We start from the raw sequence: 15,508 nt of genomic DNA on the forward strand, positions 1-15,508 counted from the left end.
GAGGGCAAGAAGCTTGCTGGTGAGAGTTGCAGTACTGCTTTTGCAATCCCTAATTTACTGTATCATCCCAATCAAGGTGAGGCAAGTGAGTCTGTGACATGCTTAAAACATAACCCAGTATAAACCGAACACCAGGGAATGTATATTAAGCAACAGTTCGTTGATTCATTCACTTAACAACATGTTAAAAAGAATTGGGTCTAATAAATGCTTATATGGAAGATAAATTAATAACATGCTTTTCTTTTTTTTTTTAAATTCTTTTTTAAAAAAATTTTTATTTTATTTATTCCCTTTTGTTGCCCTTGTTGTTTTATTGTTGTAGTTATTATTGTTGTTGTCATCGTTGTTGGTTAGGACAGAGAGAAATGGAGAGAGGAGGGGAAGACAGAGAGGGGGAAAGAAAGATAGACACCTGCAGACCTGCTTCACCACCTGTGAAGTGACTCCCCTGCAGGTGGGGAGCCGGGGTTCGAACCGGGATACTTATGCCGGTCCTTGTGCTTTGCGCCACCTGCGCTTAACCCGCTACGCTACAGCCCGACTCCCAATAATATGCTTTTCAATGGCTTGAATATTCATATACCAAAGATATCATGTGAATCAAACTTTAAGACTATTAACAAAAGCTAAGAATTCTTTACAAGTAGGTTGGATTTTTCTTTTCCCAGGTGAAACACTAAAGACTCAATACTTTGAATGGCAGAAAGTGAGGAGAGTGGTCTGGGAGATGGCACAGTGGATAAAGCACTGGACTCTCAAACATGAGGTACTGAGTTCAATTCCCGGCAGCACATGTACCAGAGTGATGTCTGGTTCCTTCTCTCTCTCTTCTATCTTTCTAATAAATAAATAAAATCTTTAAAAAAAAGAAAAAAAGTTTTTTTTAAAGAAAGTGAGGAGAGGTGCTGGGCAGTGACATACCCAGTCAAGCATGCATGTCACAGTGCTCAAAGACCCAAGTTCATCCCCATCTACAGAGGTAAGCTTCCCAAGCAGTAAAGCAGTACTGTAGGTATGTGTGGGTGTCTCTCTCCCCATTTCCTTCTCTTGTCTCTATCGAATAAACAAATGAATAAATAAAACATTTAAAATGGCACACACACACACACACACACACAAAGACAGGAGAGAGATCTGCAACACAGCTCTGCCATTCATGAGGCATCTCCATTATAGGTGGAGACTGGGTGTTTGAACCCATGACAGTGTATATGGGTGGGCCACCACTCAGCCCCCTGTATATGTTTCTAAAAGGAAAGTAAAAGACTAAAGAGCAGCCATGGACCAAAGCAGTTTGCTGAACAGGTAATGGCCAGGAAGGTGCTCATCTTTCTGGATTATGACAAAAAGATGTGTTTCTCTATCTGAAAAAAAGAATTAACGTAGGTGTTCAGCTTCTTAAGGCTTGTTTCTGGGGTGAACAGTATTTTCAATAATGGCTTATGCTGTGAATAGAGTACTCTGTCCCCTGAATATGATAGTCATGAGAACTGATATACCAGCTATGGAAATGCCCCATTTAAACTCCTATTAGTGGGTGACTTATGAAAGAATTCTGATTCTGTGTATGATCCCAGCACTAGAAAGGCTAGAAGGCTAGTAATAATGCTTCCCTCTTCCTCAACTTCCAGATCACCAGATCACTAAGTTGAGTTTGCACAGTCAACTCCCTTCACAATGGTTCCTTGTCCTGGACTATTTAAAAGAGACGGCACACTTCCAAGCCACAGACTATGTTTTCCTCACTACTCATGTAGTCAGTGCCAATTAAATGGGAGAATGAATTACAGTAAAAGTTTTACCTACCTAACCTAAGTAATGTAATCCAATTCCCATTCCTCCCTCCTTCTAAACTCTGTACGTCAACTTTCCTGACTTCAAAACTGCAAGGGTGTAAACAAGCATGTTCTTTACATACAGTGACAGCCGTGATGCCCCAAACTGTAGCTTCCTGCTGAGCACCTGTCACACTGGCGTCCAGTCACATGAGGTTTACATTGGCACTGGCCCCCATAGTGGCTGCAGTTGGACCCCACTGATCCCTGGGGGTGACACTGGCAAGCTGCAAGGAAAAAAAAGTCAAAAAGTAAGGAAGTGACAGACAGAAACACACCTTATTCTTCTGGTAGCTGTGGCTCACCTCTCTTTCACTTGGTACCTCACCAATCCTTAACCCCTTGGTCTGTTAAATGGGGATAATATAGATAGGATTCACTAATGCACTTGTAGAGTTTAAAGATAATAATGTCTCTAAATAACACAGAACAGTGTTTGATACTTAGTAAATACTCAGAAAAATTACTTGGTAAATGTAAATTAATAATACACATTACTTTAAAGTTAATGAAAGGTTTAAAATGTCATTTTATAATTGAGTATTATGTTATTATATAAATTATTAAAATTACTTTAGAAATTATGTTATTTTTTAAACTTTATTTATCTTGATAGGACAGAGAGAAATTGAGAGGAAAGGGGGATAGAGAGGGGGATAGAGAAGGACACAGAGAGAAGACAGAAACCTGCAGTACGACTTCACCACTTGTGAAAATTTCCCCCTGAAGTTGGGGACTGGGGGCTTGAGCCTGAGTCCTTGCACATAGTAATAAGTACTCTTAACCAGGTGTGTCACTAGCCAGCCCTTACTTGTATATTTTTATGAGAGAACTACTCTCTGTCTCTCTCTCTCACTCTCTGTCTCTCTCTCTCTCTCTCTCTCTCTCTCTCTCTCTCTCTCTCACACACACACACACACACACACACACACACACACACACACACACACCAGAGCACTATTCAGGTATGGCTTTAGGTGACATAGGGGATTGGATTTTGGATATCTGGGGCCTCAGGCATGTAAGTCCCATGCTCTAATGCTTAGATAGCTCCACTGTCCTTACCAATTGCTTTAAAATATTAAATTATTAATATTAAATAACAAATATTAATGATTACTTCAATCTTAATGATCTGTATCAGAGTTGGATCATAGTTCTTTGGATTTTTTAAAATTTCTTTATTGGGGAATTAATGTTTTACATTCCACAGTAAATACAATAGTTTGTACATGCATAACATTTCCCAGTTTTCTATATAACACTAGGTCCTCTGTCATCTTTTTTGGACCTGTATTTCCCCGCCCCCACCCCCCCACCCCAGAGTCTTACTTTGGTGCAATATGCCAATTCCAGTTCAGGTTCTACCTGTGTTTTCTCTTCTGATCTTATTTTTCAAAATCTGCCTGAGAGTGAGATCATCCCATATTCATCCTTCTGTTTCTGACTTATTTCACTTAACATGATTTTTTTCAAGCTCCATCCAAGATCGGCTAAAAACGGTGAAGTCACCATTTTTAATAGCTGAGTAGTATTCCATTGTGTATATAGACCACAACTTGCTCAGTCACTCATCTGTTGTTGGACACCTGGGTTGCTTCCAGGTTTTTGCTATTACATATTGTGCTGCTAAGAACATACGTGTACACAGATCTTTTTGGATGGATGTGTTGGGTTGCTTAGGATATATCTTAGTCTGTATCTTTATTTTGTCTTTTTTTTAATTAGGGGGATTAGTTGTTTACAGTAAATAGAGTTGTTGGTACATGTGTAAAATTTCTCAGTTTTTTGCAAAACACTCACCTCCAGTCAAGGTCCTCCTCTACCACCGTGCACCTAGACCTGAAAGCCCTCCTGCACCTCTCCTACGAGAGTCTTTTTTTACATTTGTGCAATACACCAAACCCAGTTCAAGTTCTCCTTTGTGTTTCCTTTATTGTTTCTTTTTTATCAGTGATTTAATAATGATTGACAAGATTGTCATATAAGAGGGGTACAATTCCCACCACCAGAGTTCCATATCCCCTACCCTCCACTGGAAGTTTCCCTAATTTTTATCCCTCTGGAAGTATGGACCAAAGATCTTGATGGGGTGCAGAGGTGGAAGGTATGGCTTCTATAATTGCTTCTCCACTGGACAGGGGTATTTAAGTGCTTTATGAGACACACAGTGAGACATCCTAGATTACTTTGGTTAGATCTAGGACTTCAAGTTTACAAAACATGTGTGGGGGACAGGGCTTTGTCATACTGGGCTAAGCACATGTACCACAATGCAGAAGGATCCTGTTTCTACCCCTTGCTCCCCACCTGCAGGGGGAATGCTTCATGAGCAGTGAAGCAGGTCTGCAGGTGTCTATCTTTCTCTACCCATCTCTATCTCTCCTACCCTCACAGTTTCTCTCTGCCCTGAAAATTAAAATAGAAACAAAGAGAGAAAGAAAGGAAGGAAGGAAGAGAGAGAGAGAGAGAGAGAGAGAGAGAGAGAGAAAGAAAGAAAAAAGAAAGAAAGGAATGGCCACCGGGAGTTGTGGATTTGTATTGCAGGCACTGAGCCCCAGCAATAACCATTGTGGCAAACAAAACAAAACAAAACATGTGTGCTACCTGCTGAATGAGTCACCTCCTCATCCACCCATTCACTACCTTTCCAAGATTTTAGGAGGCCTGAATTCATGGCTCCACACTGTAATGGAAAAAACATGTTCATGGAGCTCAGGGAAGTCCAGGCTCTCCTTGGAGCTATCACTTGGTATCAGCAGTTCTTACAGAGGTGGGGGTGTGGGAGGGAGTCATTTTACCTTCCAGAGGACACAATAAAGTTTAGAGACTTTTTCTGAACGTCACAACTTAGAGAAGGGTGCTACTAGTATTGAGTAGAGAATAGAAGTACTGCTCAACACTTTTAACACAGAGGTTAACCACCCTCTCCACCCTCAAGTATTATCCAATCCCAATTATAGTAGTGCTGAGGATGAAAAACTCCACTGTGTAGCCAAGTGAAATGGGCAAATGACGTAATGTTTTTGGATTCTAGTATGCTTACTTTAAATAAGGTATGGAGGTGAAAGATTTGTTTACAGTTTATTCCATACTCAGGATCCATGTTTAGGATCACTGTTTCAGCAATGTAGTATTTGAAGGCATGGTAAGATTACTTTTTAATGTATTTACTGTGCTCTGCATGTATATAATGATTCTAACACATCAACAGGCTGCTGCTGTGTGTGTCTAATTGACTGGGTGATTAGTTACCTGGAACAGATGATTAAAAACAGTTAAGTTATTCACTCAGATTCCAACAACAACAACAATAACAAAACATTTGTACAGATAACAGCACTTCTGTAGATCCCTAAAAGGATACTCACCCATGGCCCCATTGTGTAGCATGGCAGACATGCTGACTGCTAGTCTCTCACAAGCACTGGGGAGAGCCTGATGTACCATCTCTGAGGCAATGTCAGCACATTTGTACAGTTGATACTCATCTAAATCTTGTTTGCTGAAGAAATTCTCCAAAGAATTGATTTGTGGAATCAGACCAAGCTTTTGAAATAGTGAGAAAAAATACTTAACATTCATATCTGTCTATTGTCCAAAATTCTAACTATAAGAATATTAGATCTATAAAAATAATAGCTGAAAAGAGACTCACATTCCTCCCCACCTCTTCCCCAAATTGCTTAGGATTGCAGATTTTAAGATTTTTAATGTATTTAAGAATTACTATTGATTATGGGATGCATTGGATCGACCTTCTCGTGGTGCAACCCGTGAGTACCCATTTATTGGGGAAACTGACGATCCTTCCTAGCCGACTGAATCCACATGGATCCCAGTCATTTTCAAAGCCAGCAACAAGCAGACATCAGGCTCAACCTGACGCTGTTGACTGGCTACGGAAGAAGGGCAAACGCTAGAAGAAGACTATTGATTATAGCAAAGAAAAAAACATACAATTCTGTCTTATTCTTTCTGTAATGCTGACATATCCCAGTGATTCAGAGCATCAGTTCTGGAATCAGGCAGTTAGGCTCTGACTCTTGACCATGTACTGAGCAGTGCCTCAACTCTGCTGTTTGTAAGATGTGGGGGCAAAGATGGTACTTACCTTGTAGGATTATTTAGAAGATCAAATAATGCAATATCTAAAATATTTCAAACCAGTACTGGTGCATATAATTTTATAAAATTTGTAACTGTTATTAGGTGACTTTTTAATGAGATAAATACATTTACACATCTGAAGAAACATTTCACCACAGTCTAAAAGCAGTATTACATTTGAACTTAGTTTAGAAGGAAGCACCCACAAAGCTCTGTGGTACTTACAGAATCAATCAGGATGTGTGAATGAGTGTGGGCCCCTCCTTCCAAAGGCTGAGAAAAATAGATATCTATGGAATACTGTATGTCTGGTTCTAAACAGATGGGTATGGGAAGTAGCACGATTCTGTATTAAGAGAAATAGAACAAAAAATCACCACAAAAGAACAGTTACCTAATGGAAACCAGTCATAGTATTTGATCATGCTCCACCTGTGCTATCAAGTGGGTTCCCATATGGGGGAGGTAGGCCAGTCCAGGTAAATTGAGTAGCAGTAAGTTCATATGATATACTTTGTGGCTCTTCCATAGGATTGTGCAAAATGTCAATGTCTTGGAAACTATTGGATATGGGTTGTCATGATAATTCTGGGGAAAAGGATGGAGCAAAGTTGACTAAGCCAATCTGCCAAGTTAACGACAGTGGGATCTCTGTTTCCTTTTGCTGCAGCCTCTGATAAGGCAAAATCAATGGCCTCAAAGTTAGTGGCTTTAATGAATAAAACTCTATAGACTCTGCTGTTGAGACAACCCAATCTGAATGCTTTACTCTTATCCCTTTGTTCTTTCTCACATCTCAAAGCTATCTGGGGAAAAAGAAAAGAGACATTCAGGACTTCAAGCCGGGAGGAGGGTAGATAGCATAATGGTTATGCAAACAGAATCTCATGCCTGAGGCTCCAACATTCCAGGTTCAATCCTCCCCCCACCCACTATAAGCCAGAACTGAACAGTGTTCTGGTAAAAAAAAAAAAAGACTTCAAGCCAAGATATAAGGATATTAATCTCTCTCTCTGTTTCCCGCCACACACACACACACACACACACAGAAATGGCTGGTGGAACTTCGCAAGCATCAGACCCCATGATAAACTTGGTGGTAATAAACAAACAGACAAATAAATGTTACTGTATTGTTCAATATATGTTTTTTTCTAATTGGTTCCTGAATACAGGTTATTAACATATGAATGGAATTCTAAGATATTTTTAAGGTTTGAGCACAGATCCCAAGCATACCTGGAAGTTGCTGGTAAGTTGAAAGACTGTGGGCTTCTGTGTAGAGGCTGTTGCTGTGGGCTCTTGTGTGTACAGTGTTGACTCCCTTCAGGGGAGTTCACTACAATCTGGGCAGTCCAGTCAGTGGTAGACTGGGCAGACAGAACAAAAACACCAAGTTAGAGCACAGGGACTTTCTATACATGCACAGGCATATACCCAATGGATAATGTGCACAATGAAGTTTACAATCCATAGACCACTCAGAAAATAGAGCCTGAAATTTGAAAGAAGTCACAGAGGTTTACTCTCTGAATTAACTCTCTGGAGTTCGTATTGTGAGTTAGGTAGAATATTGCTTCTGGTTAGCTCTATAATCCATGGACCTGAGAAAATCCTGTTATTCCCAATAAGTCTAATAATGTTCAGTCTTTGCTACCCAAAGAGTTAAATCATCATGTTCCTAGGTTACAGAACAAAGGAAAAAATTGTGACTTCCTCCTCAAAAGGATATATACTCTTTCTATATTATTATATAGATACTTTACATTAAATTATTTTGGTATTTAATAATTATATTACTATACTACATATATATATATATATTCATTGGCTACACTCTGGAAACTTTACAATTTGGAAAATCTTTCTAAAGCTGTCATAAGGCTCAGTGGAGGTGCAACTGGTTGAGAGCACACATTACCATGTGCAAGAACCTGCTCCCCACCTGCAGAGGGGGCACTTCAAGAGCGGTGAAGTAGGTCTTGTCTTTCTCTCTCCCTCTGTATATTCCTCTCCCCTTTAAATTTCTCTGTCCTATCAAATAAAAAAAAAGAGAGAGAGATAAATGGCCTCCAGGAGCAGTGAATTCATAGTACTGGCAACAAGCCTTAGCAATATCCCTGGTGGCAATTTAAAAAAATCTGTCAGAAATGTCTTCTGTCTGTGGAAAAATGAATATTTACAAATGTATTTTAATGGCTTTCTTATCACACTCACCAGGTCAAAGTTCACTGTAGTCCTTTGATCTTCATTTGCAAGTGAGAAATAGAGAATTTTGTCATATCAAGAATTTCAAAGTAACTTAGGTCATACAATACACAGTGAGTTCCCAGAATGTGTGCCCTGGATGAACTTTAGAAGCTGTAGCCTTATCATCACTACTCAGCATATAAAATAGTTCTCAGGGGAGATGGTCTGTGGGGTTTCAGGTTCTCAAAAAAAAAAAAAAAAGGCTAGAAACCCTGGTCTAGATCAAGTGCTTTTCTAGTATGCTTTTCTTTCTTCTGTCTTACATTTTTCTCAAAAGGGGTAGCAATACATTGGGAGGCAAGATATGCAGCCTGTTTGCAGTTTTTCTCTTGTTTCAGGGAAAAATCCAAATGCAAATGAACACTTCTGCAATGCTCTGAATTTTAAACTCTGTGTATACATAATTTATTAATGCTTTATTTTTAAAAAAGCTCCAAAGGGGTAGAATTTGTGTTATTCTAGTTATTTATTGTTCTTATATAAACATTCCATCACCACTTTCTTAAAATTCCTAACTTAAATATATAAATCCAACTGTAATTTCTCTCTGTGGAATAAAGCATATGTGTGTGTGTGTGTGTGTGTGTGTGTGTTACTGTAATAGCTCTAGAAAGCCCTGATTTTTATAATGCTCTCCAGATGTGCTTTTCTTCTTCTCCTTCCCCTTCCCCTTCTTCTGTCCCTCCCCCTTTCCCTCTTCCTCTCCCTCCTTCCTTCTCTCTCTCTGTGTCTCTCTCCCAACCTATGAACCTATCTAGTAAGAGCAGAATTAAAATACTTGGTTAGAGGATGTATTTTAGCTTTTCAACTCCACAGAAGCAATTAGGGCTGAAGGGTACCTGTGTTTCATAGCGAATCATAATGATGAAGTCCATGGGAAAGGGAATGTTGCTGACAATAAATCTCAAGCCAGCCCCAGGTTGAACCCTTGCAAATCCAGGTCCAGTCCATGTAACTGGGGCCCAAGGAATTGGATCTCGAAAAATGATGTCAACAGCAGGCATCTGGCTGAAAGTCATAAAGTCCTAAAATGGAAGAGAAATATACATAACTTTGCCTATAGTTATTGCCTGGAAGAGTTCAGGGGAAAAAAAAAACAGACATACACAACAAACTACAACATGTATTTCCTGCTACATATTGTATATGATCCATCTGAAACACTGATAAATTATTCCAACCAGGAAACTGTCCAGAAAACAACTAGAATAATGTGCTGAATCAGTAGCTTTGGAGCATATAAAGTATTATGTATATTGATAGAATGGTTGCTTTGAATACACTGTAATAGAAAACTGCCTTAATCTTAAGTATCCTGTATGCCAGTGAACTGAACAAATACCCCATTGATAACCTTGAATTCTCTCAGATACGGTCATGGGGTCATGGCCAAAATAAGGAGAAAAAGAAAATGTTCCCATGCTTAGGGCATGAATTTTGCCTGTTTGTGTCTGACAATGAGAAAGCCCATATGGATTTTTCCTTTCTTTCTTTCTTTCTTTCTTTCTTTCTTTCTTTCTTTCTTTCTTTCTTTCTTTCTTTCTTTCTTTCTTCCATGAAAACCAGTGAAATGTTCTTTTCAGTTGCTAGGAGGGTGGGGTAGGATATAAATACAAAACTATTTGTCTCTATACTGAATGTCAACCTGGGGCCATCTGGACCTTGTAGTTAACACTTCTTTAATGACGTTTGCATCAGTCTATCCACACTTAGACTCCACTGGAACTCTCTTTCTGCTTAACTTTTTTTCTCCTGTATTTCTGCCACAGCATTTTGGCTGTTCTCTTCATTCTCTCCCTATTCCAATACATATTATGCTCGGCTGCCAACAAGTATTTCAGACTCTTTATAGCTGCCAACAGAATCACACCCAAATTACTTAGCCTGGAGTTCAAGTCAGTCTGTGATCTACCCCAAACTGCTCTTCTTTTGATAAATGTTTATTTAGTATCAATTCCATGCCAGCCTCTGAATTAGGAGTAAATTAGACACACAGAAATGAATAGGATAGCGTTCCTGCCACAGAGTTTTGAATCTTGCTGGATAATCCAATGTAAATAAGAAATACCACCAGATGAGGTTTACATAGACAGAGGATAGAAACTCATCAGTAGGGAGTCGGGCTGTAGCGCAGCGGGTTAAGCGCAGGTGGCGCAAAGCACAAGGACCGGCATAAGGATCCCGGTTCGAACCCCGGCTCCCCACCTGCAGGGGAGTCTCTTCACAGGTGGTGAAGCAGGTCTGCAGGTGTCTATCTTTCTCTCCTCCTCTCCGTCTTCCCCTCCTCTCTCCATTTCTCTCTGTCCTATCCAACAACGACGACAACAACAATAATAACTACAACAATAAAACAACAAGGGCAACAAAAGGGAATAAATAAATTAAATAAAATATTAAAAAAAAAAAAGAAACTCATCAGTATATGGTTTCTTTAATAAGCATTAAAGAAATACTCTCACAATTACTGTAGATGCCCCTCCTGGGTCACCATTTACCTGGTTGGTTCATTCATCCTACAGCTGATGTGTATATGTGACTTCTTTTTTTTTTTAAATGTATTTTTTAAATTGCTTTGTTGGTGGAGGAGGTAGTTAATGGTTTACAATACAGCTGTTGATACATGGGTACAGTACAATTGTTGATACATGGGTACATGATTGATGTCTGCAGAATATTCTTGTCAGGCTAGTGACACGAGAGAGATGACCTAGGAACTGAGCCCATGGCTGCGAGGCCATTCAAGACTTTATTCATCCGAGTGCCCCAGAGTTGGGCGGTAGCACAGCGGGCTAAGTTCACATGGCACAAAGCGCATGGGCTGGTGTGAGCATCCCAGTCCAAGTGCACGTGCTCTTCAAGGCCTGAAAATGGAAGTCCCAAGTCAGAAACGGAAGTGGCTTGACAATACCATACATGGTTAGGAAAGGGGCAGAGAAAGGTATAAGGGGTCTGGGAAAGGTAAGAACTTCCTTAGCAACTGTTGTGAGGGGTTTAACTGGTAGGATTAATAATACCCTGTAGGCAGGGAGGGTCTTGAGGGTAGGAAATGAGCAGAATGGGAATGGGTGGGGAAATAGGGAGGAGACCTTAAGTCATTTGTTAGACAAAGCAGAACATTGATATGTAGATAATAATAGAGTGGGCCATTGTATCAAGGAATGTACAGCTGGCTTAATGTTTTAAGGAATGCAGAGCCCCTGGAGGCAGAAAAATGCAGGGTTTCTAGAGACGGAAGAGCTAACAGGGAAGCAAAAACTGAGGCCCATGCTTCTCCCCAGCTCAAGCTTAGTAAGAGGGAGTCTGACAGGGAGATTCATTTCCTCAGTTCCCCATTTTTCAATGGGAAAAGCCTCACCAGGCTCAACCTGGTTCTCACAGTATTCCCAGCATATTCTTACCCCTAACTTAGGTCCTTTTCCACCATCATGCACCAGGACCCAAATTCCCTCCTTTTCTTTTGCTTTGGTGCAACATACCTTGTGTTTGTGACTTCTAACAGCTCGCAGTTATGCTCTTCTCCAGGGAATTGCTCTCCCATCTTACCCCACTCTTTCGTCATCCCCAACCCCATCCAGAGGGCAGCACAGTCAATGACTACTTGGTTTCAGAGGTTGATCCTGCCCTCTAATGGGCCTCTGAGCACCTCTATGGGTCTAGTCACTGTTTTACCTGAAATAACATGCTACTTTATTTGTTTCTCTCTGCTCTTGTTTTCTTTACTCTCATTGACTTTTTCCTGAAGAGTTTATGGCCTTATCCTCCCCATCCCCACACCCCACCCCTGTACCCAATCGCATCCAAATACATAAACTAAGCAACGTTGGGCCTGATTAGTATTTGGGTAGGAGAGTTTTCCTGAAAAACACTTCTTAATAAATCATAGGCCACTGAATTCCATCTCAACTTCTGCTTTCATAGCACCTGACCAAAAACAGTTGACAGAACATCTAAAGGAAAATTCTTAGACGCAATTCTAGAGGTGGAACGTCTATGTTTAGCTGGTAGTGAAGATCCCTGTGTATAACATGTATGGGTGACCCCTGGCAAGACCCCTATCAATAAATAGCAGAGTGGCTGCTAAATCAATTGTCTGTGAAGAACTGGGACAAGCTAAAGAGGGGGCGGGGAGGCATTGGTAAGCAACATTTCTGGCATTGAGAAATATGGTAGAAATAATAACTATGAATACTGTTGAAATGGGTAGCTGTTGTTAAATGTTACTGATGTTTTAATGAGAGATCCCTAGGGTAATTAATCATCAACATCTCATTCTCTTTCTTTTTTCCTTTCTTCCTATTTTTTCTCTTATTTTTTTTTTCCATCTCTGGGTCTTCACCACTGTGAGCTGACTTTTTCAGATAAAGAGACAGAAGGAAAGAGGAAAGATATCACAACACCAAAGCTTCCTTTAGTGTGGTAAGAGCTGGGCTTAAATTTAAGCAGTAGGCATGACAAAGCAGACACACTAACCACGTGAGCTATCTTGTTGATCCTATTGATCACCAATTTAAGGTAAAAAGTGAACATCAGAAGGCCTTCCCTGTAGCATTTAAAAGAGATGTTCATCTTCTTTGAGAAAAGGTCAGGAAGGGCTGAAGACCAGGCACAGGAATTAGTTGTAAAAGTTTCAGGACTTCAGAGAAGACTGAAATTTCATACGAGATGTATATGTCATCTATGTCAGGAGCCAAAGGCAGCCTTCTCTGTGGGAAGCAGTGTGATTATGAGATACAAACTTTAAAAACAAATCTAACTCTTAAACAGCCCAACTTGCAGCTGTCTTGCTGGATGATCTTTTCCAGAACAGATTAATACCACCCTGGAAACCTGATAAACAGGTATTTAAATACAGTGTGTGTGTGTGTGTGTGTGTGTGTGTGTTTAAAGGGTTAGAACAGTTGTATTCACATGGGATGTTGTCCATTTCAGTATAACCCTATAGGTTCTATACATCCAGATATCCCACAAAATATCACACTGATCCCCTATACTGAAGAACAGAGAAGTGGATCCCTTGGTTCAAGGCAATGTTACATGGTCTATGAGAGTGAGAATCAGACACTCTGTGACCTTGCCCAGCACTGCTTTCCAAGGGCTTACAGAGTTTCTGAAAAATAGAGGCCAAGAGACCCACTTTAAAGCAAAAAGAAGTGGATTGGGAAGATAACTCAGCCTAGTACAGCACAGAACTTGCATGTCTGAGGCCTCAGAGGCCACAGGTTCAACCTCCAAAATCACCTTATGTTAGGTGATTATGCTCAAACCAAGCAGTCCTCTGGTCTCTCTCATTATCATAACAAATGTTTTAAAAAACAAAATAAGTGCAACAGTGATCATATGATGTTGGCACTCATGCTGTGAGATGAGGCAGCATTCTTCAAGATATTGTTTACTTTTTTAGTCAATGGCCTTGATGTGATGCTGCTATGTCTTAGTATTTTGAGTCTCAGTTTGGAGAGTTTGGATTTGAGAATAAAGTAGGAGCAATCAATCGCATCCAGTGCCACCCTCAGTAGTCACAGGAGTTTGGACTTCTTTCCCTTGCCAATTTAGATTCTATGGATATAGATGTCTTGATTCTTGGACACAAAGAACTCTACTACCTTAAAGTCACAATTACACCATGGTTGGCTGGACTTCTCATACCAGAGACTAACAATCCTGGAAAGGAGTTACTCTAATTGGTAGGTGGGGTTAGGAGAGAGAGGTATGGCACTGAGGTAATCTACTGAAGCACCTCTTATGTTCCCATATGTGTGACCTGATAAAGGTAATGGTAACCAGAGACCCATAACTTGGGGGAATGAGGGTCTGGGTCATTTCATTCAGCACAACTGCTGGCTGGTTGAGGAAGAGAGGAATCTGGAATAGTTGGCCAGGAAGGAGAAAGATAGTGAGTATCAGTTTACAGCCTTGAGACTAGCTGCAGCAGCTGAAGCTTCAGTGTGTCCCATCAATTTACTTTTGTAAATTTCCCCAAGAATCGTGACCCATCTAATCCTAGTGGAACTGTGCCTGCATGGAGCAAACTTAATGGAAGGAATATGTAGACAGGAATAGCTTCCCAAGCATGAGACTTGTATAGTTATATAGGTCTTCATGCCTGAAAGAATACTATACTTGGTTTAACACTCTGCCAATAACATCTCCAACTTGTTTTGAAAGTGAAGTTTGTTGAGATAGTAGAGTAACCACATGAGAGGAAACAAACAAACAATCAAACGAACAAAAAACACCATAAAAAGCGTGGCCTGTTCACATAGAGTGCACCTGTTAGCCTTGAGCACAGGATTCAAGTGGACTCTATCTATGCATGCAAAGTTCAGTGAAACTCAAGGTGAGTACAAAGTAAGCACTTTCTGTCCATAATCAAGTATTCAGGGTACCAACAGCTCCAAGGAGTCACTTTTTATTCTAACCTTCATTCTGCTTTGAAAGCAGAAAGAAAGAAAAGGTGGTCTAAGAGACCCAAATGAGCTAGGACTGCTATCATATCATTCACACAACTCCTATATTAGGCAACACCTTACACAGAATAGTGAGAAGAAAGAAAGAGAAAGATAGGGTGACCATACTTTATTTTTTTCTTTCCATCTTTCCTTATTCACCAATAAGCTCAGGATAGAAAGAAACACTATTCTATTTACATAACCACTGCATTCTATTTACATAACCACTGTTAACAAGCACCACCCTCCCTCCAGGGCATTGGTGGTTCAGTGATAGGATTCTCGCCTGCTCTGCCCCCTCCTTGTCACACTCTGATTTTCACCAGTCACTTTTCTCTCCACCCTCTCTATGTCACATCCTGTTTTCACCCTACTTGGCAAGTATATATAAAGACAGCATTGTGAGTTTTAGGGTACCTTGAGTTTAGCTTAGCTCAACTTAGATTGTGCTGCGTCCTGCATGAATAAAGAGATACTGCCTACAGCTCAACCATGAATCCCTGGTCGTCTGTTACCCGCCCGTGAAGCCAGCCCGGCGAAAACAACATAGCCCGGCGAAAACAACAGAAAGAGCTAATGAAGAAATGAAATAAAAACAGTCCAGATGGTTTTGTGCAGCATTCAAATTGTCTTGGTAAGAATGAAGGTAGAGGGCTGGAGAAATAGCTCACTTTGGTAGTGTATTATGTTGCCATGTGCGCCACCCAGGTTTGAGCTTGAACCTCACTGTACTGGAGGAAGCTTTGCTGCTATAGTCTCTTTTACTTCTCTCAGCCTCTAAAAATTCAGTAACAAAGACAGATGCATATATAAACACAGATTATAGATGTGACTATATAGCTGTAAAATAGTTATATAATT

At 40.3% G+C, this 15,508-nt stretch overlaps 1 protein-coding gene across 1 annotated transcript in view; it reads right to left on the reverse strand.

The window, feature by feature from the left end:
- LAMB4 (laminin subunit beta 4) overlaps window positions 1–15,508 on the reverse strand; it is a 125,145-nt gene that overhangs the window by 40,105 nt on the left and 69,532 nt on the right. The window contains exons 16-20 of the mRNA XM_060196406.1: window positions 9,038–9,223; window positions 7,188–7,318; window positions 6,174–6,294; window positions 5,210–5,387; window positions 1,922–2,065 (exon numbers count right to left, since the gene is read on the reverse strand). Coding sequence (XP_060052389.1) covers window positions 1,922–2,065; window positions 5,210–5,387; window positions 6,174–6,294; window positions 7,188–7,318; window positions 9,038–9,223 — 760 coding nt within the window. The remainder of the gene's footprint in view (window positions 1–1,921; window positions 2,066–5,209; window positions 5,388–6,173; window positions 6,295–7,187; window positions 7,319–9,037; window positions 9,224–15,508) is intronic.

The sequence above is a fragment of the Erinaceus europaeus genome, chromosome 8 (assembly GCF_950295315.1).
Source record: "Erinaceus europaeus chromosome 8, mEriEur2.1, whole genome shotgun sequence".
NCBI classification, from domain to species: Eukaryota; Metazoa; Chordata; class Mammalia; order Eulipotyphla; family Erinaceidae; genus Erinaceus; species Erinaceus europaeus.